At 40.9% G+C, this 27,880-nt stretch overlaps 1 protein-coding gene across 7 annotated transcripts in view; it reads right to left on the bottom strand.

Moving 5' to 3' along the window:
- The window catches only part of col5a2b (collagen, type V, alpha 2b), a 29,229-nt gene extending 3,318 nt beyond the window's left edge, over positions 1-25,911 (bottom strand). Inside the window, exons 1-49 of one of the 7 annotated variants that reach the window (XM_028571981.1) lie at positions 19,700-20,018; positions 18,225-18,537; positions 15,749-15,964; positions 15,450-15,674; positions 14,975-14,991; positions 14,845-14,877; positions 13,543-13,575; positions 13,011-13,064; positions 12,662-12,754; positions 12,477-12,551; positions 12,342-12,386; positions 12,154-12,207; positions 11,936-11,989; positions 11,767-11,820; positions 11,252-11,305; positions 11,057-11,110; positions 10,772-10,816; positions 10,631-10,684; positions 10,500-10,544; positions 10,330-10,383; positions 9,852-9,950; positions 9,678-9,722; positions 8,225-8,323; positions 8,073-8,126; positions 7,884-7,991; positions 7,719-7,772; positions 7,526-7,624; positions 6,891-6,944; positions 6,687-6,785; positions 6,543-6,596; positions 5,977-6,030; positions 5,847-5,900; positions 5,704-5,757; positions 5,522-5,566; positions 4,533-4,631; positions 4,316-4,423; positions 4,047-4,100; positions 3,637-3,690; positions 3,291-3,344; positions 3,088-3,141; positions 2,887-2,994; positions 2,602-2,655; positions 2,048-2,101; positions 1,720-1,881; positions 1,248-1,355; positions 1,028-1,135; positions 435-488; positions 219-326; positions 43-96 (exon numbers count right to left, since the gene is read on the bottom strand). In XM_028571981.1, the coding sequence (XP_028427782.1) occupies positions 43-96; positions 219-326; positions 435-488; positions 1,028-1,135; positions 1,248-1,355; positions 1,720-1,881; positions 2,048-2,101; positions 2,602-2,655; positions 2,887-2,994; positions 3,088-3,141; positions 3,291-3,344; positions 3,637-3,690; positions 4,047-4,100; positions 4,316-4,423; positions 4,533-4,631; positions 5,522-5,566; positions 5,704-5,757; positions 5,847-5,900; positions 5,977-6,030; positions 6,543-6,596; positions 6,687-6,785; positions 6,891-6,944; positions 7,526-7,624; positions 7,719-7,772; positions 7,884-7,991; positions 8,073-8,126; positions 8,225-8,323; positions 9,678-9,722; positions 9,852-9,950; positions 10,330-10,383; positions 10,500-10,544; positions 10,631-10,684; positions 10,772-10,816; positions 11,057-11,110; positions 11,252-11,305; positions 11,767-11,820; positions 11,936-11,989; positions 12,154-12,207; positions 12,342-12,386; positions 12,477-12,551; positions 12,662-12,754; positions 13,011-13,064; positions 13,543-13,575; positions 14,845-14,877; positions 14,975-14,991; positions 15,450-15,674; positions 15,749-15,923 (3,423 nt within the window). In that variant the 5' untranslated portion in view covers positions 15,924-15,964; positions 18,225-18,537; positions 19,700-20,018. Of the gene's footprint in view, positions 1-42; positions 97-218; positions 327-434; positions 489-1,027; positions 1,136-1,247; positions 1,356-1,719; positions 1,882-2,047; positions 2,102-2,601; positions 2,656-2,886; positions 2,995-3,087; positions 3,142-3,290; positions 3,345-3,636; positions 3,691-4,046; positions 4,101-4,315; positions 4,424-4,532; positions 4,632-5,521; positions 5,567-5,703; positions 5,758-5,846; positions 5,901-5,976; positions 6,031-6,542; positions 6,597-6,686; positions 6,786-6,890; positions 6,945-7,525; positions 7,625-7,718; positions 7,773-7,883; positions 7,992-8,072; positions 8,127-8,224; positions 8,324-9,677; positions 9,723-9,851; positions 9,951-10,329; positions 10,384-10,499; positions 10,545-10,630; positions 10,685-10,771; positions 10,817-11,056; positions 11,111-11,251; positions 11,306-11,766; positions 11,821-11,935; positions 11,990-12,153; positions 12,208-12,341; positions 12,387-12,476; positions 12,552-12,661; positions 12,755-13,010; positions 13,065-13,542; positions 13,576-13,692; positions 13,726-13,822; positions 13,836-14,844; positions 14,878-14,974; positions 14,992-15,449; positions 15,675-15,748; positions 15,965-18,224; positions 18,538-19,699; positions 20,019-25,685 lie in introns of those variants that run through there. The other 6 variants (XM_028571982.1, XM_028571984.1, XM_028571983.1 and 3 more) reach the window with 6 other exon arrangements.
- Positions 25,912-27,880: the final 1,969 nt, after the last annotated feature.

Below are 27,880 nucleotides of genomic sequence, written 5' to 3'. Positions count from 1 at the left end.
GGGTATTAACAAGGTCAACAATTCACTCATTCTCATGCTTACCACTTTTCCCCGTACTCCAGGTGGTCCTTGGGGTCCAGAGGAGCCTCTGGCACCCTAAACTCAAAACAAGCAAAAATATATGACAGAGCCGACATGGCAATTGTGATAGGATCGACAGACAGATACGTGGTTGACATTTAATTGAATTGAGTTGTATTTTTGTTTGAGGAACTCACGTTATCGCCTCTCTGTCCTGGACCGCCCGTCAACCCCACAGGACCATCTGTTCCTGGAGACCCGGGTGCTCCAGCCAGACCCTCTGGACCAGGGTTACCCTTGTCTCCCTGAGAAAACACACAAAAACACACACACACACAAGTGAATAGTACACGCAGCTGTACACAAGGTACCGTTAGTGTAGGGGACTAAATGTGCCACGTATTTGATCTTACCCTTTCCCCTATGAGACCGTCCTTCCCAGGAGGCCCCTCTGCTCCAGCGATTCCCTGATAAAACACAGATAATAACTTGATTAACTTCCCACAGGAAGACTTAAAGTTCAGAAGTGTGACATAAAAGCTGAGTCATCAGCAAAGAAACTATTTATGAGTTACAGAACAGGTGGTTCCATTGATGTTCAAGTGTTGATGAGATTATCTATCTTAATTTAGTTTGTATTCAATTGTCCCGTTGTTATCACCAATAGTTGTTTGCCTTGAAGCAAGTGTTCACATGTTGCAGCCATATTAAGACTATAAAACCTGTAAAGATGTTTTGGACTTGCAGCAGGAAAAAGGTTACCTGCACATGTGAAAAACAATCTGATATATTATTGCAATTTTTGAGATACTTTGGCTTTGATATACTATATTTTGAAATGAGTAAATACCAAAATAGTCAGAAAGTCTGTTTTTGGAGCTGAAATCAGAAACCCAATGTCTTTTTTCAAAGTCATACAGTGGTTAATGTTTTCAAAAATAAGCAGCACTGACTGAAAGTGACATCAGATTTTTTTTTTTTTAAATCAGCTAAATGCTTGACAAACCTCAGGGCCGGGCTCTCCTCTTGGTCCTGTGGCTCCCGGTAAACCAACTCCACCAGCAGGCCCTTTGCCACCCTGAACTCCAGCAGCTCCGGCTTTACCAGGTGGACCCTGAAGAATAGAGAAATATAAATAATGAATCAATGTTTCATCACCAAAAGCTCAAAGCCAGACATAGTCTTGCTCTGTGTGAACAGTCAATGCTGTCAGAAGGAAGACATACAGCAGGACCGGGCAGTCCCAGCATGCCCGCCTCTCCTCTGAGTCCAGGCTGACCCACAATCCCTCGCTGGCCTGCGGTGCCAGCAGGTCCTGGAGGCCCATCAGGTCCCTGACAGAGAAACACACCAACAGACAAGGAAAGAAAAACTTTGTCTGTTACAAGTGACAAAAATTTGTCTTTGACAGGGCAAGCTCAAATGAAATAAAATAAATACAAGAACATAGAAGATACATATAGAAACAGTGTCAAAACATTGACTGTACAAACGGGTGCAAAACGCAAAAACAGAAGAAGAAGCCTGAATGGAGATGTTGGATGCTGTTGTACCAGGCAGAGATATTAAAAGTGAGTATGGATTCAATGAGGGACCGGTAAACCACAGTTACAATGTCCTCGCTGACACTGAAAGCCATTGAAACTTCTCAGGATCTGTGTGTACGACACAGCCCAAACTTAAAGACAATCATCTTACCGGAGCGCCGTCCTCTCCAGATTCTCCCTTCTCTCCAGGGCTGCCCGGTGCACCCGGAGGTCCGCTCTCTCCCTGACGTCCTGTAGATCCGTTCTCCCCAATAATCCCAGGAGGTCCCTGCTTTCCTGGAGCACCTATAGGCCCGTCGGCGCCAACAGCACCCTGACACACACACACACACACACACACACACGTTCTTCCCTCAATCCAAACTTTGAAAATACAAAATGTGACTTAATGAACCCAGTGCAGGTATGAGACTGACACACTGGGAAGAGTCTCATTAATATCATGCAGATTGGTGAACTTTTAGAACCAATTAACTCACAACAGAGCCAACTGGTCCAACTCCTCCAGGCAACCCAGGGAAACCAGCAGAGCCCTATGGGAAGGAAACACTTCTAGTGAGATAGATACAGATTTGTTTTTGTCCCCAAGGAAATTTGTCTTGGACAAACAAACAGTATGTGCCGTTTAAAGAATTCAACACAACATATTGCATACATACATAGATAAATAGAGTACAAAGACAGACTGTTGCATCACTCTGCATGGACATGACCATGTTGCATGCAGAGACTGCCACTAGCCAACAGAACAGCACGCTGCCCGTTGTACAACACCTAACAGTCGTCAGGATATGTGCAGTAAGGGTAAGCTGCCTTATCAACATAAAATCCTGGTAAATGAAAAGAAAAAAGGACAATTGTGTGTTTAAGATAAAAGCAGCATTTCAGGGTTTAGGCTGGCTTGCCATTTAGGGCTTTGATGGACAGGGGGGACAAACATAAGACCTAGTTTGATGATAATAACAAATACCGTTGACACACCAAAGTCATGAACTAAGAAACGGCACATGTTAAAATATGGAGTCCAACTCACCGTCACACCTTGTGTTCCTCTAGCACCTTTCAGTCCAGTCACACCAACTGGTCCCTAGAAACACACACACACACACACACACACACACACACACACACACACACACACACACACACACACACACACACACACACACACACACACACACACACACACACACACACACACACACACACACACACACACACACACACACACACACACACACACACACACAGCAATGGAAGGGGGCGGATCCAATGTAATCAACTGACTCGTTTGACATGTTTTTGACAGTGCGTTTACCGGTCCTCCAGCTTTCCCAGCCATCCCCTGGGGTCCAGGTAACCCTCCCTCTCCCTTCAGTCCGGGCTCGCCCGTTTCGCCTTTAACCCCAGGCTGACCATCAGGACCCTGGGACCCAAACGGGAAGGTAATTAAGCCTTTTATTGGTTTATTCATGGCTATATTTTGGACATGACTGCCCTGTCTTTAGCGGCCACTTACAGAAGTCCCAGGGAAGCCGACAGCACCGGTTGGACCGGGCTCACCAGAAGAACCCTGTTCATATCGTCACACACACACACACACACGCACACACACACACACACACACACACACACTTTATCAAGAAGAAAATGGATGTACAGCCAATCAAAGAAAACCACATTCCTTTCCAATTTAATTGTAAAATAAAATGTTCCACTGACCGGGATTCCTCTTGTGCCTCGGCGTCCTGCAGGTCCTTGTGGGCCTGTTTCTCCCTGAAATAAAGGAGCAAATAAATTCAGTAAAATGTAAACAATACTTTACTAAAACATGGCAAAAAGTTCCTCACATGCATCTTTTATTCAAACCTGGATTGAACAAAGTCATTTTACAGATTGAAGGTTTTAAAGAGCTTCAGAGTCATGGTCCTACCACGCATCCAGCGCTCATTCAACTTTTAATACAAAAGTGGACTCCTTTAGCTCCGACACATACACTGTTCTTTTTCTCAATTTCGGTCAAATATTTAGTTGACATTTTTAGTGATTTTGTGGTTTGTTTTTTCACCTTCTCTCCGTTGGGTCCACTGGGACCGACAGGTCCAACAGAACCAGGAAGACCCTTTGAATAAAAAGAAAAACGTATATTAGAATATGACTCATTACACAAATTAATATCAACTGATACTGGACACATTCAAAACACCTCTTCAGATTATCCTTCCACCTACAACAGTCTCTAATAATATCCCGTTAGCTTTCAATATGCTTGTTTTATGCGTTTTATTGCATCATGTTTTTAATGTGCAGGTTTTACTGTAAAGTGTCTTTAAGTACCATGTAAAGTGCTATATAAATAAAAAATAAATGTATTATTACACAAAAGAAAACTCAATTGTATGTGAATGTTTTTAGTCTTAGTGCCGTCAGGGGAAACATTTCTTCTTCTGCAGCATAATCTGTGTCCTGACGACTCACCCGTGCTCCGTCAGTTCCAACTTTCCCCTCGGCTCCGCTCTCTCCAACAGAGCCCTGTTAGGAGAAATCAACCTTATCAGTGCCTCAGGTTCAACACACAAGAAACTCTTCCTCTCTTTCCTACATTTCCCAGAATTACTTTTGACAAGCCCCCAAAGACCTGGCTCAGACTTGATGCATCAAACACATGAGGACAGAGAAATTGGGACATGAGTAGCAGATATGTTGCTCTACTCATGGTCATGTCAGCGGAGAAATCTTTAACTTACTGCATCTCCTTTCGGGCCTGAAGGTCCTGATAAGCCTCTCTCTCCTGGCATCCCCTGGAGTCCTGGACCACCGGGTTCTCCGGCAGCGCCCTTTGGACCAATGCTACCCTAAAATGTACGGGGGGGAAAGTATCACAGATACGTTTTATTGTAAACAGGATTTACAACTGTTTAAATATTAAATCTTGAAGAGTCAGGGTTGGTATGGTTCCAATACCTTGGGCCCATCTGGTCCTGGTCCACCTGGACTACCTTTGGGTCCCTGCAGCCCATTGGGCCCGATTTCACCCCTCTCTCCTGGAGCGCCTCGTTCTCCCTGCAAGGACAACCACGATTCAAGAGGCTTATTGTCACATGCACAGTAAAGACAACTTACACCGCGCAATGAAAAGCTTACTTCATTACACAAAAAATACAATAAGCAGAATAATACAAGAAAGCTAATACAAATACGAAAACAGTTATATTAAAGCTATAGTGCATAGTTCTGTCTCCCCCTTGAGGAATTTTAAGTAATGACAACAACACTGTCGCAGCGTCCACATGATAGAAGGTCATCTTCACTCGAGTTTCTGCGCGGGAAAGTCGCCAGACGACACAATCTTCACACTGAGAAAATCCATGGAGAGTTGTGTGGAGCTGATATTCTTAATTAGCTTTCTAGCAACTCATTTGGCAACGGCTTGAATGTAACAGACGTTCATTAATATCAAAAAGTTACACACTAAAGCTTTAAATGGTTTTAAAAAGGGGCAGGAATAAAAAACAAACGATGGGAATCCGTGCAATAAAGTCATGCACCAATTCCTTATTGCACTAAATAACGTTGAATATTGCGATAACAATGTTCCTTGTAACTAATAAACAGATATCAGAGTGTACCCAGTTCTGCATTTCCGCTGCTTTCGCTATTCTGCTAATAACAAATTGCTTGTTGAATTTAAAACAAAAGAAAGGAAATAATTTCCAACATTTTATTTAACAAAGTGAACATTGAATTGGATATAAAAAGGCACCACTAAAAAAAGAATGAATGAATTAAACATTATGACGTGTAGTTTCCTACTGAGATTTACTTTCAACTCACACAAAATGTCTAATGAGTGTCTTTCCCAATATGTTGCAGCTTTTCGCGATGTGTTTATTGCACCAGTTGATAAAACCCGATATGTTGTGCAGCCCAAGTGAGAATGGTAATGGACTTACCCTCGGACCTGTAGCTCCAGCTGCACCTGCCTCTCCAGCAAGCCCCTGGGAAAAACACAGTATGCTTAATGTAATATGCTGAAAGGAACTGCTGAGTATCCTGATGACACATTATTGTTCGATATAGAATTTGACAGCTAATCAAAACTAATTCAAGTGTAATCTCAACAGAAATGTCGTACCTCAGCCCCTGGTTTTCCTGACTCTCCAGGTGGTCCGGGCGTTCCGGGCAAACCCTAAAAAATTTTTTTTATTTAATGCTAATAAGAATTACATATGCATCTATATGCTGAAATAAAATAATGTTTATAATTATGAGATGTACCTGGAAACCATGCAGCCCCTGTGGTCCCTGCTCTCCTCTCTTTCCTGCAGGACCCTGGAGAAAAGAAAACCGAAGGTAAAAACCTGTTGATCGTGATCGTCTTATCAGATCACTGACGATAGATTCTTACCGCTGGACCGGCTACGCCAGCAGCGCCTTCCTCTCCGTCTTTCCCATTCACCCCCTAGAAGACACAAACAGCACCTATCAGGACATTTGATGATTGTAGGATTTAGTATGAAGTAGAGATGCTCAGATACCATTTTTCCTTCCCGATAGCGATTTCCCATATCTGAACTTGTGTATCGGCCGATACAGAGTACCGATCCGATACCAGTGGCTCATATATTTGATTATGTTGTAACAGCTGTATACTACTATCCCTGTACGGATGCAATATGATTTATATCATTGTTGTTAAACTCTTTGTGAAACATGAACAAACAACGATGAACGCCGTAGAACTTTCTTGTATTATCCAGTTTGTCAGTCAGTCATAACAGAAAAAGAACATAAATAAACTACTTTAAAGTAGATTTTCTTTGGGACTAAATTAGGTGGTATCGGATCGATGCATAAACTCCAGTTCTTTCCGATACCAGTATTTCAGGCAGCATCAGAGGCTTTTCTCATACTTTGTTATTGGAACATCTCTAGTATGAATTTGATTGTATATAAATAGTGAAAACAACTTGCCCTTTGACCTGGAGGCCCTGAGCTGCCAGCTTCTCCGATCTTCCCAGCATCACCCTAAAAACCAGAAACCACAGAAGTCATCATCTGATGCTGCACAGTATCTTTCCATTTATTTATGTTACAGTACATAAAACATATACTGACAGCGAAGCCTTTAGGGCCCGGCAGACCCATGGGTCCGGCTGAACCTCGGTTTCCAGTAGAACCAGCTGGGCCTGGCTTGCCATCGTCTCCTGCTGAGCCCTGGAGAGACCGAAGCAAATTTTAATACACGCACATGGAAGGAATTCATTCCTATTTCATTGTTTTGGTATGCGGTGAAACGTAAAGGAAAAAAGTTTGGCGTACCATTGGTCCCTGCTTTCCCTCTGATCCCTGGGCGCCAATCAGTCCCGTCAGACCCTGGGAATGAGACGGTTACAGAACAACATTAGATATCCGTCTCTGAAGCCGCACCTTATTCTGAAAAGGTAATATTCAATAAATATTGTATAGTAATTTAACATGGAACAGTATTCCTGATATTTGTCTTGTTTTATTTAATGTAGATTTGATGTGGTGTAAGGCCTGTTTGGTCAGCTATCGGTCAGGATTTGTCACGTGAAGCTTGAAATAAACAAAGTGCTGTATGTTCCTACTCAGCCAACATTCACCCAGGAGGGAGGGGATTGAAAACCATGTGAGAATTTACCAAAAACTAGACGTAATTTAAAGAAGAGTTGTTTTGTGAGTGTCTTAACACCGGGCTGAAAAGCAGCGTCTCACAGTTTTGGCAGGACCACGCCCAACAGTGACATCATGGCGTACTGACGCACCCAGGAGTACACTTCTACATCACTGTATCAAGGTGAAAAATTAAACCACTCGACGACTCAAAGACTTTCTGCTGGTGTCAAGTTGCTCAAACTGCCCGTCTACAACACGGGAAGTTTATTACTGCCAAAACTGACAATGAATGACAACATTGGATATGTCTGCTTTACCCGAGCTCCTGTTAAACCTGGCTCCCCACTACGTCCTGGATCTCCATCTAAACCTTTGGCGCCGGCCGACCCGGGCAGTCCTCTTTCCCCTTGGGCTCCCTGATGGAACCAATGGCACGGTTGAGAATAATCACAATTAACAATAGAGGTTCAATTCTGCCATTGTATGCATTTTGATGGGAAGTCAACTCACCTTTTGGCCTGGTAATCCATCTGCACCGGGGAAACCTCGGTTTCCTGGAGCGCCCTACAACAAACAAACAAATGTTTCCAGGTTGGAGTTTCAGGCCGGAAGTAAGATCATGAAACTTACTCTCTGCTAAAAAGGATGGAAAAGAAGAAGTCAAAGTTGACTCACTGATTCCCCTGGAGATCCTGGAGGCCCGATGGATCCAGCATCACCTCGGGGGCCACGCTTCCCGTCCTCTCCCATCGGGCCCAACGGACCCGGAGCACCATGGTCACCCTAACCCAGCAACCAATAGTCAGTCAGTCTCCTCCAATCAATGTTCATGGTCTTTGTTTTTAGGGTGGTAAAGGGACTTACTCTTTCTCCCTTAATTCCAGCTTCTCCTTTGAATCCAGGCAATCCAGCTTCGCCCTGTAAAAGAGGATCAAAACATTAGAGCTCCCGGTGCATCAGACTACAAACAGAGATGGAAATGGAGACAGAGTCCTACTACAGGGCTAGAAAGGTACCAATTGGCCCTTAGGTCCTGGTGCTCCTGTCATTCCCTGGGGGCCGGGGGGGCCGGGTGGCCCCAACTGCCCTGCTGGACCCTGGACACCTGCTAGACCCTGGGGAGAAGATATACATTTCATAAAAACATTCATTAAAAGAAAGGTACTATATGTAACTTTTGAATGTTTCTGAAACATTGTGATTTTTAATCTGATGATCATAAATGACCTGTAACAGCAAACAAAACTATAAGTGAAGAGAACGCTATTTGTATTTAGTTTTTATTAATGCCTTTGCCCAGGTCAGATTTTTCCCACAAAGTCACAACATGATTTACGAGACATCCAAAGTAGTAAGTTAAGTAAGTTACCATATGCAAAACTTGAAATGCAACGATGCATCTGTAACGTATTCTCTTATTGTAAATGAAGGATTTTCTGTCTGAGCAAAATATTCATCGCAACTACATGACCTGCCCGTAACGCTAACTCTGTTATCTACAGTGGGCCATACAGCACCGTAAAGAAAAGAGCTTTCTGACAGCAGGAGTGGTAAAAACACTACCACCGCTAGAATCAACACAAACTGAGTTACATATCTTTGATTCTACATTGTCATGGTCTGATCACATCAACAAAGTTGTTGCTAAAATGGGCAGAGCTGTTGCAGTAATGCGTAAATGTGCACAATTTTTAAATTCACGGTTGTTTAGTCGTGTTGTTTGTACATTGGTTTTGGATTACTGTTCTGTTGTATGGTCTGCTGCATCATGCAGTCATTTAAAAAAATTACAAGTGGCTCAAAATAAGGCTGCAAGACTGGTCCTTGGTTGTTCTTCGAGAACTAGTGTTGCAGAGATGCATGAACGTCTTGCTTGGCTGGTGGTCAAGCACAGACTATCTGCTAATATGTTAGGATATTTTCATAGAATTATTAACACTCTGATTCCAAAATTTCTTTATGACAATATAATTTACTATTCAGATATGCATTCACATTACACAAGAAGGGCGAATAGTCGACAGATTTCTTTACCCCTACCTAAATCTGACTCTATGAAGAGGACCGTGTTTTATAGGTCAATTGTGTTTTGGAACAATCTTCCAGTTGGGGTTCGGGAAATCAAGGGAAAAACTGGTTTTAAAAAAAGACTAAGACTGTATTTGTTTTCAACATCATAATATCGTCTGGATTGGCTGAGAGTGGTTGTATCATGTGCTATGTTGTTTTGTATTATTTTACTATTATTCTAATCAGCACTTTTTGTATTGTTATTTTTTCTTGTTCTTTTATGTGTATTAATATATGATATTTTTGTGAGTAATTGTGATTGTAATTAATCACATACACGTTTTGTATGTATTGTTTGGACCCCAGGAAGACTAGCTGTCGTCTCGGCGGCAGCTAATGGGGATCCTTTTAAATAAACAAATAAACATATAGCCACTTTCACAACATAGTTCTACTTACTGCTTGGCCGCGACTACCTTGAGCTCCATCAGGTCCTGAGGCACCCTGTTAAAAACAAAATATGAAATCATCATTAATAGTCTAAAGCCTAATACAGTCCAGCAGGATGTGCTCACTTTCACAAATTTGAAAGAAACTGCAACAAAAGACAAGAGTGATGAGATTGTAACACACCTGCTGCCCCTGTGGCCCAGGGGGGCCTACGTGACCGGCGTCTCCTCTGGGTCCCTGCTGTCCTGGACTTCCTCGGACCCCCGCCGGCCCTGCTTCTCCCTGCACCAGAGCTCAGATTCAGGACTTTTTTTAAAAGGTCTTTTATTAAAATTTAGGGGCTCAGATTTTGGCATGCTTTCTTCTACTACTGATCCTCAACATGTTGCTTTATCATTAACACAGTTATCTGTTCCGGCTTTCATCCATCAGCCCTGCAGTATATCGTGGGGTGTAATGAACTGAAGTAAGGGTCAATGTGTGTTTATGTTTTGCAACCGTCACAGTATTGGTTTGGCAGTTCTGCCAGGATCTGAAATTTCAAGAGAATTCAAGATTTCTTCGTAAGATAAATAAGCTAAAAATGGGTTCATGTTACAGAAAACATCTCCAAGCATTTAATTTATAGTCTACAGTTCTACAACATTGTCAATAATCTCACCTTCATTCCTGGGTTCCCGGGAAATCCTGCAACACCGGGGATTCCCATTGGACCCTGTAGTGAAAGGAACTTTCTTTAAATATTCAAAACTAGTGACCGGTTTAGCTCAGTTGGTAGAGCAGGCGGCCAAATGATCTAAGTACATTTCTACAGTAGAGGGAAGTCCTTACCAGAGGACCGGGTTTGCCCACATGGCCGGCTGCACCCCGTTTACCCTACAAGAGAAAGAAAATGTTTTAATCCTGCAACATAATTTTTGCACTTTTTTCCAAAATGAATAAAGAGGTTTTGCTTTTCTTACCACAGGACCGGTTGGTCCGGCTCGGCCTCTTTCTCCCTGCATGCCCGCTGGTCCCTGAAACGGAACACTAGCTCAGCATCTGTATGAATGACATCTGTATGACATGCTGTGGTGATCAGTTGTGATGTAGGTCTTGCCTACCTGTGGGCCTGGAGCACCCATTGCACCCGGAGTGCCAGATTTACCCTGCAGAATGCAAAGCCACAAACAACGCAGGTTGGAAATGTGCAGTTTAAAGAAAGAAAAAGAAAGAAACAGCGGATAAAAGCTTCCATTTGACATAAGGAAAAGGTCATTATGTGAAACCATTTTCGATTCTTAGCATTTTTCACATTCACACACAACTCTTTATAATAATCTTAATATATTAATAATACAAAGAATCGTCCACTTTGAGAACCACAACATTAGATGACAAATATACACCTTGGCTCCAGCAGATCCAGGCTCGCCTTTTGGCCCAAGAAGACCGGCAATTCCCTGTTGGGGAGATTTAAATACAAAAACATATACGTTTGTGATGAGTCTTACATAAAAGCATGAAACATAGGTCTGGAAACGTGAGGACTTGCACCACTTTTGACCAGGGAGCATGCATTGCTAGGCAACAATGTGACTTACCTTGTGGCCTTTCAGTCCTGGGTGACCTGGAAGTCCTGGGAACCCTCTTGAACCCTGAATTGAAACAAACAAAAACACACTGGGTGAGAAACATGTCTATAGGTCATAATAAGTGGTGACTGTTCATACGTTTATAGATTATATTACAAATACAGTGTCCACAGATTTAACTACACCCCCTCTGTTTCCTCAGAAAATCAACCAGAAAAGGTTTTATTGCCACAATAAGTACACTTATATGGAATTTTCCTTGGCACATACATGAACAAACCAACAAGCATATTAAACAATAATATGAAATAAACAATAAAATACAGAAAAACAAATATATACATACAAAGTAACTGTTGCGTGAGAAAAAAGGCTGAATGGGTTGAGTGCATATTTTGCAAAGAATATATAGTATGTGCAATGGGCAGATGTGAAGTCCAGGGCTTGAGTGTGCTACTTGGTTATGATTATTGATATTATAATTCATGCAATGTTGGTATGAATGCTGGGAGACGATTGGTTACCACTGATCCTGGAAATCCCGGTTCTCCTGTAGCACCGTCAGGTCCAGGTTCGCCCTGAGCAGGAGAAGTGAGATGGCTCTTTAAAACGGATCATTACTGATATACAATTACTGAGAATATGAAAAGTATAATCTGCATTTTCATTAGGACGCATATATGCTCAACTCACATCAGGACCAGTTTTTCCCGGAGGCCCATCTTGTCCTCGATGACCCGGCTCACCCTGGGGACCAACACAAGGAAACCTCACTTCACTTTAACAAAATTTAACTCACTCAAATGTTATTCTAACATTGCAGGTTTAGAAACACGTTTCCAATGGCGCTTGATGTTGATATATGAGCATTAGATATAACAAAAAATATGGAGAAGCAGAAATGTTCCTACCATTGGTCCTGGATCTCCACCCTCTCCTGGGGTTCCCTGAACTCCAGGTGGACCCTGAACAGGAGATTAATGATAGCCACTTATGATACATGGAGATGTACATTGTTCCTACATCAAGTCTGATGACAGAAGGTGAAAATCAAATCAAAATTAAGCCTTTAAATATTTGCTAGGAAGCCAAAACTTACTTGACTTCCAGGCGAGCCTGGAGGTCCTCTTGGTCCCGTTTCACCCTGAAATAACATTTCATAGAGCGTGCTTTAAAATCGTTCATTATAGCATACTTCCAAACTCTGCATATATGTTGTGTGTGCAGCACTCACCCTTGTTCCTGATACCATCCCAGCCAGACTAGACTTCTCACCGAAACCTGAAGCCATCTGGGACACCAGGTTGCCCTTTTGGAAATAAAATTAATTTAGGATAAATGTTCAAAGCGCTGTAGAGGAGTGCTTTTTCTTTTCTATGAACCATGCAAATTTGGTCATCGACTCCAAGCTAAACTCACCCCAGGGTGGGAGGGATGGCCTGGGGCTCCTGGCTCTCCTGGATTTCCTGGCACACCGGGCTCGCCGTCAAATCCTGGAGGCCCTGCGTATCCCTGCAGGGGGTATGGGGCAATATCATCAATGACAGGCAACATGTTAGTACATTAATTAAGAATCAGATCTCTGGCAGCCATATTGGCAGGATTCCCTTCTTTCATCCGTTAACACTTGACTGTTGGACAGTAAAGAACGTGTACAGTTAATTTGCATACGGATCTTCTTTTTTTTAAGAAAACTTGCAGAATGAACCGTGCAAATGGAGATGGTTGGCCGTTTCCACTGGCAGATTAGCTTGTAGAAAATACTGACCCGTCTGCCTTTAAAGCCTCTTTGTCCAGTGGATCCCTGAGCTCCTGGAGGACCCTGAACCAGAAACACAAGTATGAGAGATACATATTTTACACATGAGATTTACTGTATACAACCACACAACCCATCATCTTCAGAGTGCTGTTAGAAGTGTGCTACGTTACAGTCATGATAAACTATGATTATTCCAAATATAGGCCCATCAATCTTTGCACAGAATATTGCATTTATATTTTTATTTATTTCGCTTTTCTAAAAACAGGTCGGCAAACAATACTGCAGCTATTGCACTCAAACATGAACCAGGTGTTTTCCAATTATAATGACCATTATGACATTCTTTAGTGCCCTCTAGTGTCAAAATGAGTGCATAGAGATTATTATAAGGGAGATCATTCCTGAGAGCCTTCTGCCAGCTATTCCTATTCATTCTTTAACCCCATTTATTATATATATTATCAAATTATACACATTGACAACTCTCAGAGTAAACATAAAAACAATGAAGAGGGTAAAAGCAAGAAAAACCCACCGGGGGGCCTGTAGGTCCAGGGAGCCCCACAACCTGAGAGTACAAACAAAACAGCTTTAAGACCTTGTAGACAAAATACATAATACATAACAAAATGTATTAATTGAAAGATAGGTTTTTATTTTTTTATTATTGCATGCAATTACTTACATATGGGATATCACCCGGTTCACCTTTCTGTCCCTGTAAAGAAAACATTAACAATTTGTTTTATATTAAGAACAACCATTGGTTAACTCTTTTTAATTATTAATCCATGTCAGAATGAATCATGACTTACCTTGTAGCCCATAATTTCTTGGGGAAAACACAAGAAAGATAAGTTAGTTACATTCATACTTAATCTGTACAGTGATATACACACCTAATCCTAAATGATTATTTAGTAGCCTTCTATGGCTCTCAACTCGTTTTAGCTCATTTTAGGGTGATCTACCTGGCCTAACGCCTCGGGATCCCCCAGTCGGAGCTGGTTAATGTTGCTCGGGAAAGGGAAGTTTGGGGTCCCCTGCTGGAGCTGCTCCCCCGCGACCCGACACGGATAAGCGGACGAAGATGGATGGATGGATCTTCTTTTTTAAGAAAACTTGCAGAATGAACCGTGCAAATGGAGATGGTTGGTCCCACTGGCAGATTAGATGTAAAAATACTGACCCGCCTCCTTTAAAGCCTCTTTGTCCAGTGGATCCCTGAGCTCCTGGAGGACCCTGAACCAGAAACACAAGTATGAGAGATATATTTTATTATTAGATTTACTGTATACAACCACACAACCCATCATCTTCAGAGTGCTGTTAGAATAAATACAGTCATGATAAACTATGATTATTCAAATATTTCTTTGCACAGAATATTGCATTTATATTTTTATTTATTTCGCTTTTCTAAAAACAATGGTCGGCAAACAATACTGCAGCTATTGCACTCAAACATGAACCAGGTGTTTTCCAATTATAATGACCATTATGACATTCTTTAGTGCCCTCTAGTGTCAAAATGAGTGCATAGAGATTATTATAAGGGAGATCATTCCTGAGAGCCTTCTGCCAGCTATTCCTATTCATTCTTTAACCCCATTTATTATATATATTATCAAATTATACACATTGACAACTCTCAGAGTAAACATAAAAACAATGAAGAGGGTAAAAGCAAGAAAAACCCACGGAACTCCAGGGAGCCCCACAACCTGAGAAAACAAAACAGCTTTAAGACCTTGTAGACAAAATACATAATACATAACAAAATGTATTAATTGAAAGATAGGTTTTTATTTTTTTATTATTGCATGCAATTACTTACATATGGGATATCACCCGGTTCACCTTTCTGTCCCTGTAAAGAAAACATTAACAATTTGTTTTATATTAAGAACAACCATTGGTTAACTCTTTTTAATTATTAATCCATGTCAGAATGAATCATGACTTACCTTGTAGCCCATAATTTCTTGGGGAAAACACAAGAAAGATAAGTTAGTTACATTCATACTTAATCTGTACAGTGATATACACACCTAATCCTAAATGATTATTTAGTAGCCTTCTATGGCTCTCAACTCGTTTTAGCTCATTTTAGGGTGATCTCTTAACACCAGTCCACAGACAGCGGATGTAAAATAGCCTCCAGGCTAATTCTGGCACATTTTACTTATATGTATTATTAGTGTGCCTTGTCCCTGAAATAAATAAATTACTGCATTTCTCATTTAGCGTGAAAGATAGTTGTTTAACTAATGATTAAAATGATAATTGTCATAACTCCCCCTGAAAATCTTGCTGCGGTAATGTGAAAGTGTACTCCGAGTTGTGTCAGTACACTGTGACATGACTGCTTTTCAGCCTAGTGGCTCTTAAAAAAAAGGACTACACAATAAATAACTTGGATAACGTCCAACTTCGTCTCACCTATCCTCCTGCTTGCGCTGGCGAAGCTGTCACACACGGGGCAGCACTCCCCCTCGGGTGTGGCGACCTTCTCGCAGTTTGACAGCAGTTCACACTGCACCTCGTCACAGATGGCGACACCATTGTCACAAACGCACATGCGACAAGGCTCAGGTTTCCAGATGTCGTTGTGCTGGTAGACCTCCCCATCCACCGTGCAGCTATCCCCTTTCTTCTCATCTGCAGCTGCAAATGAGGACAGATGTTTTAAAAGAAGCACGTACTACTCCCTCAATAATATGATTATAAATATAATTTACCTGTTATAGGGTCTGCACTGGGAGTTGATGTGGAAGCTGCAGTTAGGCACACAGGGCAGCACTCGCCCTCTGGGGTCACAGTTTGACAGTCGCCGAGGTCCTCGCAAACCACATTTTCACACACAGCGGCTCCCATATCACACACACAGATCCGACACGGCTCCGGGTTCCACATGTCATTGTGGGCGTAGACTTTTCCATTTTCTGTGCAAGAATCTTTATAAAAACAGAAACAGAGAAATTAAAGTTAATATCAGGGGTGGTTTTCATTTTCTTTAGTGCAAGAAATTGTTGACCATGTACCTGAAATTCAACAGTCAAAGTTCTTCTTGCCAAGAGTTATGAGAAGATCGTTACCACGCTCATGCCTATAAGCTAAATAAGTTACCTTTATGCTAAGGTAACCAGCTGGAGCTTCTAAATGTGGCTTCCAGAAGTTAAGAGTGGTATTGATCTTGTCATCCAACTCTTGGTAAAGAAATAAAAAATAAAAAAAGTGTATTTCCCAAAATGTCTAACTTTTTCTTTAAATACTAACTTATAGATTCTAATGGCATACTCTAACATGCTGAACCTTCATGCCAGAAATTATTCTAAAATAGGTCAAAGTAGTCCTTAAAGCCCCTATGTGGAGATTTGTTGTGATTTTAGCATCCTCCAAATTACTCCGTAAGCAGAAGCTTTTGTTTGAGATTAGTGGGCTGCACCAGCATTGTACCATTTTTCTACAGTGTGTAGAGGGGTTGTTATGGAGTCTCCAAAGTCACACATTAAATACAACACATAAGGGCTTGAAACAGTGAATCAAAGAAAAAAACAATTCATTTAAATACTTAATGCCATAATTGGTGCTGAAATAGAAAGCAACTCACAATAAGCACAAAGACCAATAAATGTGGCTTTTGATTACTTAATCAAAAGTGCATATAAAAAAAGGCAATGGACACCATGGCATCGGACATGGTGAAGGAGACAGCAATTTCCCTGAGGAATACACCTTATTTGGTACACAAGTTACTCTCAACTACCTTTTGTGTAGCAGTAAATTGCAACCAATGTTTTTGCTGCACAAAAGTTGAGAAGTGATCTTATCGGACAAAAAGTAATGTATTCCTTTTGCAAACTGACAGCACAGTCAAAGGGAAACTCCAAACATAATATTGTAGCATTAAAAAGAACATAATGTGAAGGTTGTGTGCAGAGGATGGAGCCTGAAGAAGAGGGCTTCAGGCTGGGAGAGATGACAAAGTGCACCAGCAGTCCTGACACAGACGGGGAAGACTGTCCCTGTCCCGTGCTGAAGTTGAGGGAAGTCAACCCAAACACTGTAAGAACATATCCATGATGCATCAGCAGTTACCAGTTTCAGTGTAAGGCTGCCGCGCGGCAGCCAAGCACACGGGGCAGCACTCGCCCTCTGGGGTCTCAGTGGTCTCGCAGTCACCTACATCCTCACACACCATGTCCTCACAAACCACCATCCCCATATCACATATACAGACTCGACAGGGCTCTGGGCTCCATATCTGATCGTTGGAGTAGACTTTGCTGTCCTCTGTACAGGAATCTTTATGAAAAAGAACAGCAACTGACATCAGTACCCAGGGTCGCTCTTTGACATCTTAATATGGCTTAGTTTATGGTTTAGTTGTTAAGGGGGGGAGGGTTCAGTTTCCAGAAGGTTAATTTCTTGCAGGAAATAAATACCACTTATAAAAAATAGGGATCTTTAGTACATTATGGGAAATGTGCTATACAAATAAATAAAATAAATTAATCTTTCCCTGGTTTAAAAGGCCGCATTACAGTAATTTAATTTAAGTGATTTAATTTTCTGAACTTACCAGACTGTTCTAGCTGTTCTATTATTTGCCTTATGACCACATTATTGATGATTATCTAAAATCTCATCGTGAAGATATTTTGCGAAAGCACCAAATGTCGACCCTACAATATCTTCGCAATATCGATAATGAGGTTTTTGGTCAAGAATATCGTGATATCTGATTTTCTCCATATCTCCCAGCTCGATAAGCAAGTACTTTCACAATTCAGATGGTATTCAGTAACTGATTTCAGTAAAGACGGCTTAAAATGTGCATAACATATTTTTTTTAACTATGTCATGCTTGTTGTGACACCGCAGCAGTACAGATTAAAAACATGTAAGAGAGGAAAATAATGGGATGAAAAGAAGAAAAAAAACACAAAAATCATGACGAAATGGGTGGACTTTTGGGTTTTGACAAACAAGAAAAACATTGACAAGTGATGGGGAGGGATTTGAAAGAGGTAAAAACATTCATCTGATCACATCTTGCACTGTGATCATTCCAGAAGATATAGAAGTCTATTTTTTAACCACATACAAATCCACATAAATACCCCCCAAGGTGGAATTTGTAAAACCTGATATTTTATGGAACATACAGACCCACATCTAAATCTGCTCTGCCAAATATCAAATATTTATTACCAGTTTCATTGTCCGTGCTAGGAGGAGGATGTGGTGCTGCAGTGGAGCACACAGGGCAACACTCGCCCTCTGGGGCCTCGGTTGTTTGGCAGTGACTGAGCTCCTCACACACCACTTCCTCACACTCCGCAGTCCCTGTGTCGCACACACAGATCAGACACGGCTCTGGGCTCCATATCTGATGGTGGGAGTAGGTTTTTCCATTTTCTGTGCAGGTAACTTCATGAGACAGAAGAGCAATCAGTAATGTGGGCGATTCCCTTTCAGCTGGCAGCGATGGCGTGCATCATTATGGGGTTTTCAATCATGAGACCTACAGCAGAATCCACATGTGTGCAAATTGTCCTCAGCTATATTGCATCAAAACTTCCAGAATGTCCAGAAAAACTTTTTCATTCAACAAACTAGATCTACTCCCCTTTCCTCACTAAAAATATATGGAAATTCTATCTATTTTAGCTTTGTCTAAACTTCTGCTCCAGTGGAGCTAATCCAGACTCCACAAGTTTAAACCAAGAGAAAACAATCATCATTCTTGTGGGCCTGCAACTGCTCAAAAGCCTGTAAACACAGTAAGGGGAAAACTGGTTCACTCAGCTTGACTTGTGGAGCCTGTGGTGAAAGCAAGCAGCACAAGTAACACCACAGAAAACCAGTGTCACCAACCAAAGGTTGGCTTACGTGCAGTTTAGTGTCACCAATTATTTTCCAAAAACTGAGTGTCCCAAATGATGAGAGTCTTATTTGAGACAGGTTAAGGTTTGGGGTAGGGTTAGGGTAGCAGGTTCCAGGGTTCATACGCATTTTAACCAATACTTTTCCATGACTTTTTCGACAAATTTCCATGACTATGCGTTCCTGAAAATGTCAGTCGACATTATACAATAAGAATAAAAATCAGTGTTAAAGTGTAACCTCAGTAACTATAAAATTAATGACAATTTATGTGGTTCATAGTGGGATTCATAATATTGCTCCCCGAATACAACGCTGAGGTTAAGAAAACGTGAAAATACATTTATTAATGAAATGTTATTATGCGGTGTTAAAAAGAAATTCCATGACTTTTCCAAAACTTTCTGGGTCTTTGTTTCCAAAACCTTTCCATGCCTGGAATTTGCATTTTTCAAATTCCTTAACTTTTCCAGGTTTTTTCAAAACGATGTACGACGTACGTACCCTGAGGTTCATAGTTAATTAAAAAGGACATCGTATGGGTAATTTGGGACACTAAACTGCACGTAGGACATTGTATGGGGAATTTGGGACACTAAACTGCAGGTATACCGGCCCACTGGGATGAAGTTTGATTACACCCACCGATTCCATCTCCAGCCGTGTTTCCTGTTTAAAGACTCAGTTTTACCAACGTGTAGGCAGAGCTCACTGAAAGCAAAACTTATCTTGTCTAACCTCAACAGACAAAGCTTAAGAACCAAGTGTTTTCACCACAGACAGTATATATTTTCACTCACTAGTATTTAGAGTTCAGCCTCCAGAGGAACATTACGTGTAGTCTGCATCTAGACGTCTCGTTGTAAACTCACAGGTGTTTCAGGTATTCTAGTTAATTAGAACCAGGTCGACGTTGGGTGGAGCTCTACATTTTACCAAACTTTTTGGAACTTGGTTTCTACTCAATTTCAATTTGGCCAACAGTATCATAAACAACACAGAATACTAAATGCATATATCATATGGTTTGTCTTACTGTCTCCGCCAACACTTCGAAGATGAAAAGATTCTATAAAAGTTGACAACAGCACCTGCTGCTGTCCTAATTTCCGCAACAGTCTGAACACTGACCAATCAGAACACTGAAAACACCGAGTCATCATTCCTACAGGATCCTCACAGGGACAAAAGAGTTTGAAGTGACAAATATTAAAAAGCAACAGATATTATGCTGCTCCAGGTTTTGAGTGCGTTTCCTGTGCAGTTAAAACTGTATATTTTTATGTTTCTTTCCTAGGTTTTAAAACTTTCTTTTTCTTTTCACACACACACACACACACACTTTTGACAATCATTTTTATTATAAAACTGGGTTGCTGCTCTACTCTTGGGTGCACACTTTTGCACCACTATTAATATTGTTATTATGGTATATGGCATTGTTTGTGTTTTAGTATATTTATTTACTTGTCAGAACTACTCGTCATGCTTTTAAATTGCTCCTAGGGGATGAATTTCAATTATTTGAATTGAAATGAATTGGGAAAAAAAACCCACAATGACTTATTGCACCAACTAAAAGGAAACTGAAGGTGTTGAGTATAACCAGTGTTTCCTGTAGGAGGGAATGTAAGTGCAACAGCAGTAATGTCCATTTACCTGCTTTAGTGTGTGTATCGTGAGTTGGTGCTGCAGTCGAGCACACAGGGCAACACTGGCCCTCTGGGGTCGCAGCTGTGCGGCAGTTACTGAGCTCCTCACACACCTCATCCTCACACACTACAGTCCCCATGTAACACACACAGATTCGACACGACTCTGGGCTCCATATCTGATTGTTTGAGTAGACGTTTCCATTTTCTGTGCAGCTGTCTGAGTCAAACAGAGCAGCAGTGAACATCTGGACCTTGACTTGCATGTGAAGCATACACACCACTTTAAAGCACTCCAAAGATCATGAAACATCCGCTGTGTGTAGGAGACATTAGTATTAGAGTATATTAAATGTGAAAATAAATAAGAGATTTCTTGAAGGACAGATCCAGTATCCTTCAAATAAAACCAAAGCAGTAGAATATAGGTTGGCAAAAGTGAACCAAAAAGGCTATAACTCAAAAAAAAGTAGACTTTTATGGTATTGTTTGATTTAAGATTATAGAATTCTACATAAAAACCTTTAAAAACATGCTTAAATATATTACAAAAAGCTAATGTAGCCTGTAGCCAAAACTGTAATGTCCACATTTGGCCAATAGGTTGCAGTCGTCACCAAGCAATGCAGTTCATCAGTTGTATGAATTGATTCATTCATTTTGCATGCAGAGAAAAAGACATAAAGTACACTCAAGGCCAATAAACTCTATAACTGTATGACATGAAGCCTCATAATTACGACCCACTAAATTTAAAGGGAAATTCAACAGATTATACCCATCTGAGTCACTTCACTTAAACTGTTCTATAAAACAGTCTGTGGCTCTGGAGGGTGAAAATAACCCTCATGTCATCATACCATCTCGAGACGACACGGGCTTGTACTAGGCAAGAAAATTTCCTATTGCATTATGGGGATTGTAGTATCCATCTGCTTTAGGAGCTTGACCTTGACTTAAAAATAATGGTATGTCAGCCTATGCTGCCTCTCACAAGTCACATAACTTTATAGAAATGAAGGCAACACTAAATTGATGTATCCAAGCAACAAGTCAATTGCATATCTACCAAGGTATCAGTCATGTGCAACAGTCTGAAAACTAGGCCTATATGTTTTTATTTCTTATGTGCACCAAAACACTATATGAAGGGATCTTGTTTTGCATATTTGAAACATCTTAGTAGTGAAGTGAATGCTTGACGTAAATCTGACATCAGGGGAAGGCTGACAGCTTATTGATATATATGAAAAACCCAAACACCCTCTCAGACACTTTCAGGCAAATTGCCACTGAGCTGCACTTGAGCAAGGCACTTAGGCAGTCAGTGACTAGACTGTGGTTGGACGTGACAGCTCCTGGCTGTGAATGTGCCTGTATGCAAGTATGTAATCATCTTTGCACCAACAATGTCTGCAACTGTAAACATAAAACAAGATGATACCTATAGTTTTCATGTTCGCACATTATGGAACACAAGATTATAGTTACCTCTTTTCAAGAGGTAACTATAATGGGTCTATGGTGTCCTTTCATTTAGTTACTTTTTGTGTGTGAGTGCAATTATATCAATAAAAAAAGGAAAATATGAATGTTTTTCAAGAAACATAAAATTTAGACACTCAATAAATGCCATCAATTCCATCTGATTTAAAGGAAAAGAAAGACTATCTGGAATGCTAAAACAGTAAAGAACTCAAACTCAAACTCAAACTCAAACTCAAACTCAAACTCGACTTTTCTACAAACAAGTAGAATTTTCTCAACTTGTTTTAATATACTGACACCTTTTTTTTCAAACAGAGAAAAAGAAATGTCCAGTAGGGGAATTGAGATTTAGCACATTTCTTTCTTGCTTTATAAGGTTTAAAGCCAAGTAAAACCAAAAGTAGATACGTTTTTGCTTTGCATTTTCTTTTTTGGCAGTGTGTGCCCTGCTGGTCAAGGATCAAAATCCTGAAAAAGAAAGAAAAGTATCAGGAAAAAAGTGCAAAACTAAAGAAGAAGATGGGGGAAAAAAGCAAAAAAAAAAAAAAAAAAAATGGCCACCTGCTACGAGCTCTGTGAGCATATTTGAATCCTGGCAGTTTAGTGACGTCCTAAGTACTAATTATGTGGTGGAGCCTCTCCCCGTGAGAGAGGCTGGTTTTCAAAAGCTGGAGTTATTTCAGGGGAAACCACAGAGGCTGTATTATACGTTGGGCTTGTATAGAACTTGTGGCTTGCCTTTATTTGGAGAGCACAGAGGTGCCACACCCGGAGAACCCTCCTGCTGCAGCATGTCCAACATCAATGAGCTGGAGGTTTATTCAGCAGGTTGTTTAGGCCACAGAGGTTTTATTACAAGTTTTAGAGCATTTTCTAGCCTTCTGCAACTGCCTTGTTTTGGGAATATTGCTCTTGGTCTCTATACTTTTATCCTGCGAAAGAAATGCAGATAATGTATATTATTATTGAAGCTTTGCAGAAGGTTCAGATGATCTCCTAGGGTCAAAAACTGTACTTTTTAGGCATTTAAATGTGATTATGGCTCGGAAATACAGCATGACAGCAATTATCATGACTAACTGTGGACCTCCTTTAAAGTGGAAACTGTCCGTGCAGGTCTCTGACATTGCGGTTTGCAGACGCCTAAACCTCCTCAGCTCAGGTTTATTATTAAACCATATTCACATAAACTGTACCTTAGGCCAGTGGTTCCCAAGCTGGGGGTTGGGACTCCTCAAGGGGTGCTGTGATAAATCACAAGATGATTAATATCTATTTTTGTCATCTTCTTTATCTTATTTTTTTTATAATTTTTGCAACCAGGTAACTAAGACAGTCACGCACTAGTTAATTATGTTTCCATCGAGACAAAAAGCAGTTTTCTTGTAAAATACTTGATACTTTCAGCTCTCCAGGCCTCAACTCTTTTAAATGAAACTATTTAGGAAGGAACATACATTTATTTACATTCATTATATTCTTACTAAGATCATAAGGGCCACAACTAAAAAGTATGGGAACCACTGCCCATAGGTGTACACTGAGGTCATTTCCCAGTGAATAGCCAATTCAATCCAATATTGACTCTTAAAATTTGCCTTGAAACCTGTGAAAGAATGTGTGGAGAGAGATACAAATAAACTTAAGCCTGCTGATGTTGGGTCCTCTCATTTGAAGTCAAACAAAATCAAACATTCACATCCACCAAGCCAAGAAGAACAGCACACTAAAATGTTAAATGGCCATGTCAAGGTCTGAACAAGCTGACTGCCAGTATCATAAATCTCAGTGTTCAACAACAACAACAACAACAACAGCTGACATACCTGGCTCTGAAACAAATGACACTTGAACTGCACTTGATCTCTGAGTTCTTGAAGATGTTTAATGAAGGTGAAACAGTATTAATTTACTTCATAACAGCAACTTATTAAGGCTTAATTGTTACTGTTTCTATACACCTGGGGGAAAGACAGTGGCCTGCAAACGCAGGGTCTCACTGGGAACACCACAAGTGGTTGAAACATGATTCTAAATGCATTTATGCAACAAAACATTGCGCTTATTTTTCAGACTTTCCTCTAATATCCGCGTTCTTTCTTGTGAATTGCTGAATAATTTTACTCTCATCTGTTTCCCCCCAGTTGTTATGCTAAGCTAAGCTAAGCTAAGCAGCTGCTGGCTGTATATACTGTAGGTTCATATAGAGACATAAGAGTGGTACGAATCTTTACATTCAACTCTTAGAAAAGCAAATAAGCTTATTTCCCAAAATGTCAAACTACTTCATTAATCACACTGACCAGAAGTTCTTAGCCACATAGCCCCCTGTGTTTATGGCTGTGCATTTACTTTTATTTGTTATGTACATTTTTGTAATTAGAATAGTAGCTTTAAGGTGGTCGTAATTACAGCAGCAGCAATCTAAGTAGTGTAAAGCCAGGTTAGGCAAGACCATAAGTTAGGACTTAATTATCTCAGATGTACAGTAGGTGGACATGTATTATCCCTTTTCAGCTTCAGTGAGGCACATTTCATAGCCATCCATCCATCCTCTCACTCTGGGTGTGTCTTGTCTGCCTCTGGCCCAAAGTCTGACCAAAATTAGTGGCCTGCATTTGTCCATCCCATCTGCAAGGCCACATCATTATAGCTATGGCACTCAAAACCCCATCATTCAGCCTCGACCTCGCACTGAAATAGCCCAGTACTGCAGCCTGTCGGGGGGAGGACATTTTTGACCCAGGATCACATCCACTGGGATGTTTTATTTTAGATTTTTCTTTTTGCCACATCTCCATCTTTGAGATCTTGATTTCGAGATTTTGTTTCAGCAGTGTGAGGCCAGTTAACCCTCAAAATCAATGCCACTTTCCTACCAAGAGGATGGAGCTTTCTAGCACTTTCTCCATCTCTAACTGATCCCTTAAAAGTTAGCAGCTGTCACAGGACATTTTGTGTCGAGAAACACTCTTTATCATCCCTTAGTGGCTTCTCGAACAGCAAAACGGTGTCTCATTAAGGTATAATAAGCCTTTCTGGTCGGGTTGTGTCTGGCTTGTGGGTGTGATTTTAATCTTCAGTTCTCAAAACCACAAGTGTGGTCCGCTTGCTGGGAGGCAGAGTGGCCCAGTTTCACTTAGATAGTAAAACACAAAAATCTGCAAGAGATGAGCAACTTCTCAAACCACTTCCTACATTTTCAAAAATCATAGACCAGGAACATAATGGGAAAGACACACACAGCTGTCCCTTTCATAAAAAAAAAAACAGGGGTAAATGTTTTCACAGGGATTGGTTACACAATCGTGAATCATTAGAAGACAGCGAATCAAGAATGAATGAAGAAACATTGAGGAAACATGGTGTATATTCAGCATTTGGAGCATTGTAAATAAAGCCCTATATGTGTGTTGGAGCAAATGTAACTCTATGTATCTCTAAAGTTTATATTTTTGCATGACACAGATGTCTATTTCAGCACAGATGCCGACAGAAGTGGAAGAATATGTCATTAAAAGCATTTTTTAGAACTTATGATCCATTTTCGCACAAACCTGTGAGCAACTGAAACATATCAGGTATCAACAAAGACAACCAATCAGAGGACAGGAGGAGCAGACATATCTGGGTGGCTGTCACTCACCTTTCTTGGTATCTTCTTGGCAGGTTACGGCGATCACCTGAGCCAAGGTGATGAGCAGGCAGACGGTAATCCTAGAGCGTAACGAGGGGCCCATGTCTGCATGCCAGACATGCAGCGTCCTCACACACAGACACACACACACACAGACAGACAAGGAAGTCAGAGAGAGAGAGAGAGAGAGTGAGAGAAAGAGAGTCCAACCCCGAGCTACAGCATCCAGACTGAAAAATCCAAAAATCCCTGAGTGGAACAGGCTCCTGGATGAGCGATTACTGAAAACTGGAACAAGCTCCCTCTTTACCCCCCTCGCTGCCTCCCTCCCATCTCTCACTCTCCTCCTCCTCTCTCATCATTTTGTCTTGCTTTATTTTCAAGGCCAACCTCCTCCTCGGGCTCTCACATGTTGCCTTGGAGATGCGACTAATTAGAGACTGTATGAAATTTGTCCATGATGAAAGAATATGGGATGATGAATGATGCTTTAAAAAAAGACTTTTGGACGCTCAACTTGAGCGTTTCTTTTCAGGACATTATTTAAGAGCTAAAAAAAAAACAAATCCACTTGCAGGATTTACAGTTTCCTGCCGACCTTTCACCTTTCACTTGCTTTGCGGTTCAAGAATAATGTCTATTTGACTTAAACAACCAAATGTTTCATGTCTTGAGGTTTTTTTTCCTGCTACACCAATGGAGGTCTGAGATGCATGTCAGTAATCCACTTTTTTCCACTTTTTGTTTTCACTGTCATGTACATCTGCTTCATTATAAATGAATGGGTAACTTTTTTCCATGACATAATAAAGGGGTTGAGATGTCTAGATCTTGGGCTCCAATCCTCTATGTCTGCTGCTGGAAAAGATCATTTCCTCCTCCTCTCATTTTAAGTTTTTCTACCGGCTTTAATTAAAGCTGCTTTAATCCATTTGTTGTTGTTTTTTACATTAACTATGGATCAAATGACAATATGCAATGTGAAAGGAGTTCCCCGTAGTGAAAATGATCACCCACTCTGCAGCATTTAAGCATCTTTTGGCTAATTATTTGGGGCGTTTTTATACATTTTTCTTAGATTTCTTTTTTTGGTTCATTGTCACAGCTCTCATCAGCCTTGTTTCCAGCAGCAGTGGGGGGCTGTTTTTAGTGAAAAATGTGTGATACTTCTACCAGCCCAGCACCGAATGGCAGACAGACAAAGTTAGCCACTAGCTAAGAAAAAGCAATGACTGCTACTAGCCAGATATTTCACTCAGGAGCCAAAAATAGGGCTAAAAGAAGGGTGAACTGCATTATCCAGATCACTGAGATGACTTCAAATAGCTGCTAATTGCCTGATAACACATTAGCCAGTAACTGTATAAAGTGATATGTCAGTGTTGTGTTTACAGCTTGTTGTGCTGCCCTCAAGTGGCCAAAAAACAAATGTATGCACCCCAAGATAAAAATTTAAGTTCGTCTAATAATAAGGTAGCCTATAATTTAAATTATAAAGGAAGTGTTTGTTTATACATCATGGCACAAAACCAAAGCTGAATGAACTCCAATATCAATGAATTGTTGGTATCTGTACTGTATCCATTGTACCTGTGACAATGTGTTGAAAATAAAGCAACCTTCAGACAAAAATAAAGATCTTTTTTCGTTTTGTTTATTTTGCCATCTTCCTGAAATTCCTGCTGAGCTTAATCTGTGTGCTCCAGCTTGAGCGGTTTACAATGTGCGTGTTACATTCATCTGATGGGTTTTCCAGGGCAATGTCCTGCCAAGTCGGAGCGTCGAGCAGACCGCCGGTCCCTTAGGTGATGTCCCAGAGGTAGAGAACAAAACAAACAAGACTTCTTTGCCGTGGTCTCGTACACAGAAATACTCTTAACCAGTGACTTTCTCTTGAACTGAGCTATCAAAGCCTTCCTAAAGTCGCATTTATGTGAGTGGATGAGGTGGATTTCACTTGTTTCCTTTGCTGTAACAACTTCTGGTCAGGAAGCGTTTTCAGGTGCTTCAAGAACAGACTGGTTTAACATTACAGAGTCAGAGAGCCATGCGGGACAGCAACTGAAGCAGATGGGAAGACAGTTCCTCTGTCAGATAAGGAGCTCAGCTTCTCTACATCCATAGGTTTTTTTTTTAATGCAGTGTGATAAACTAGTGGTTAGAGGAGTTATCCTTCAATCTTTTTAAGTGCCAGCCCCTGAAAC

This window comes from Perca flavescens, chromosome 24, assembly GCF_004354835.1.
Source record: "Perca flavescens isolate YP-PL-M2 chromosome 24, PFLA_1.0, whole genome shotgun sequence".
Taxonomy (NCBI): domain Eukaryota; kingdom Metazoa; phylum Chordata; class Actinopteri; order Perciformes; family Percidae; genus Perca; species Perca flavescens.
The sequence above is the reverse complement of the archived record's forward strand: the minus strand, read 5'-3'. Positions and strand labels throughout refer to the sequence as shown.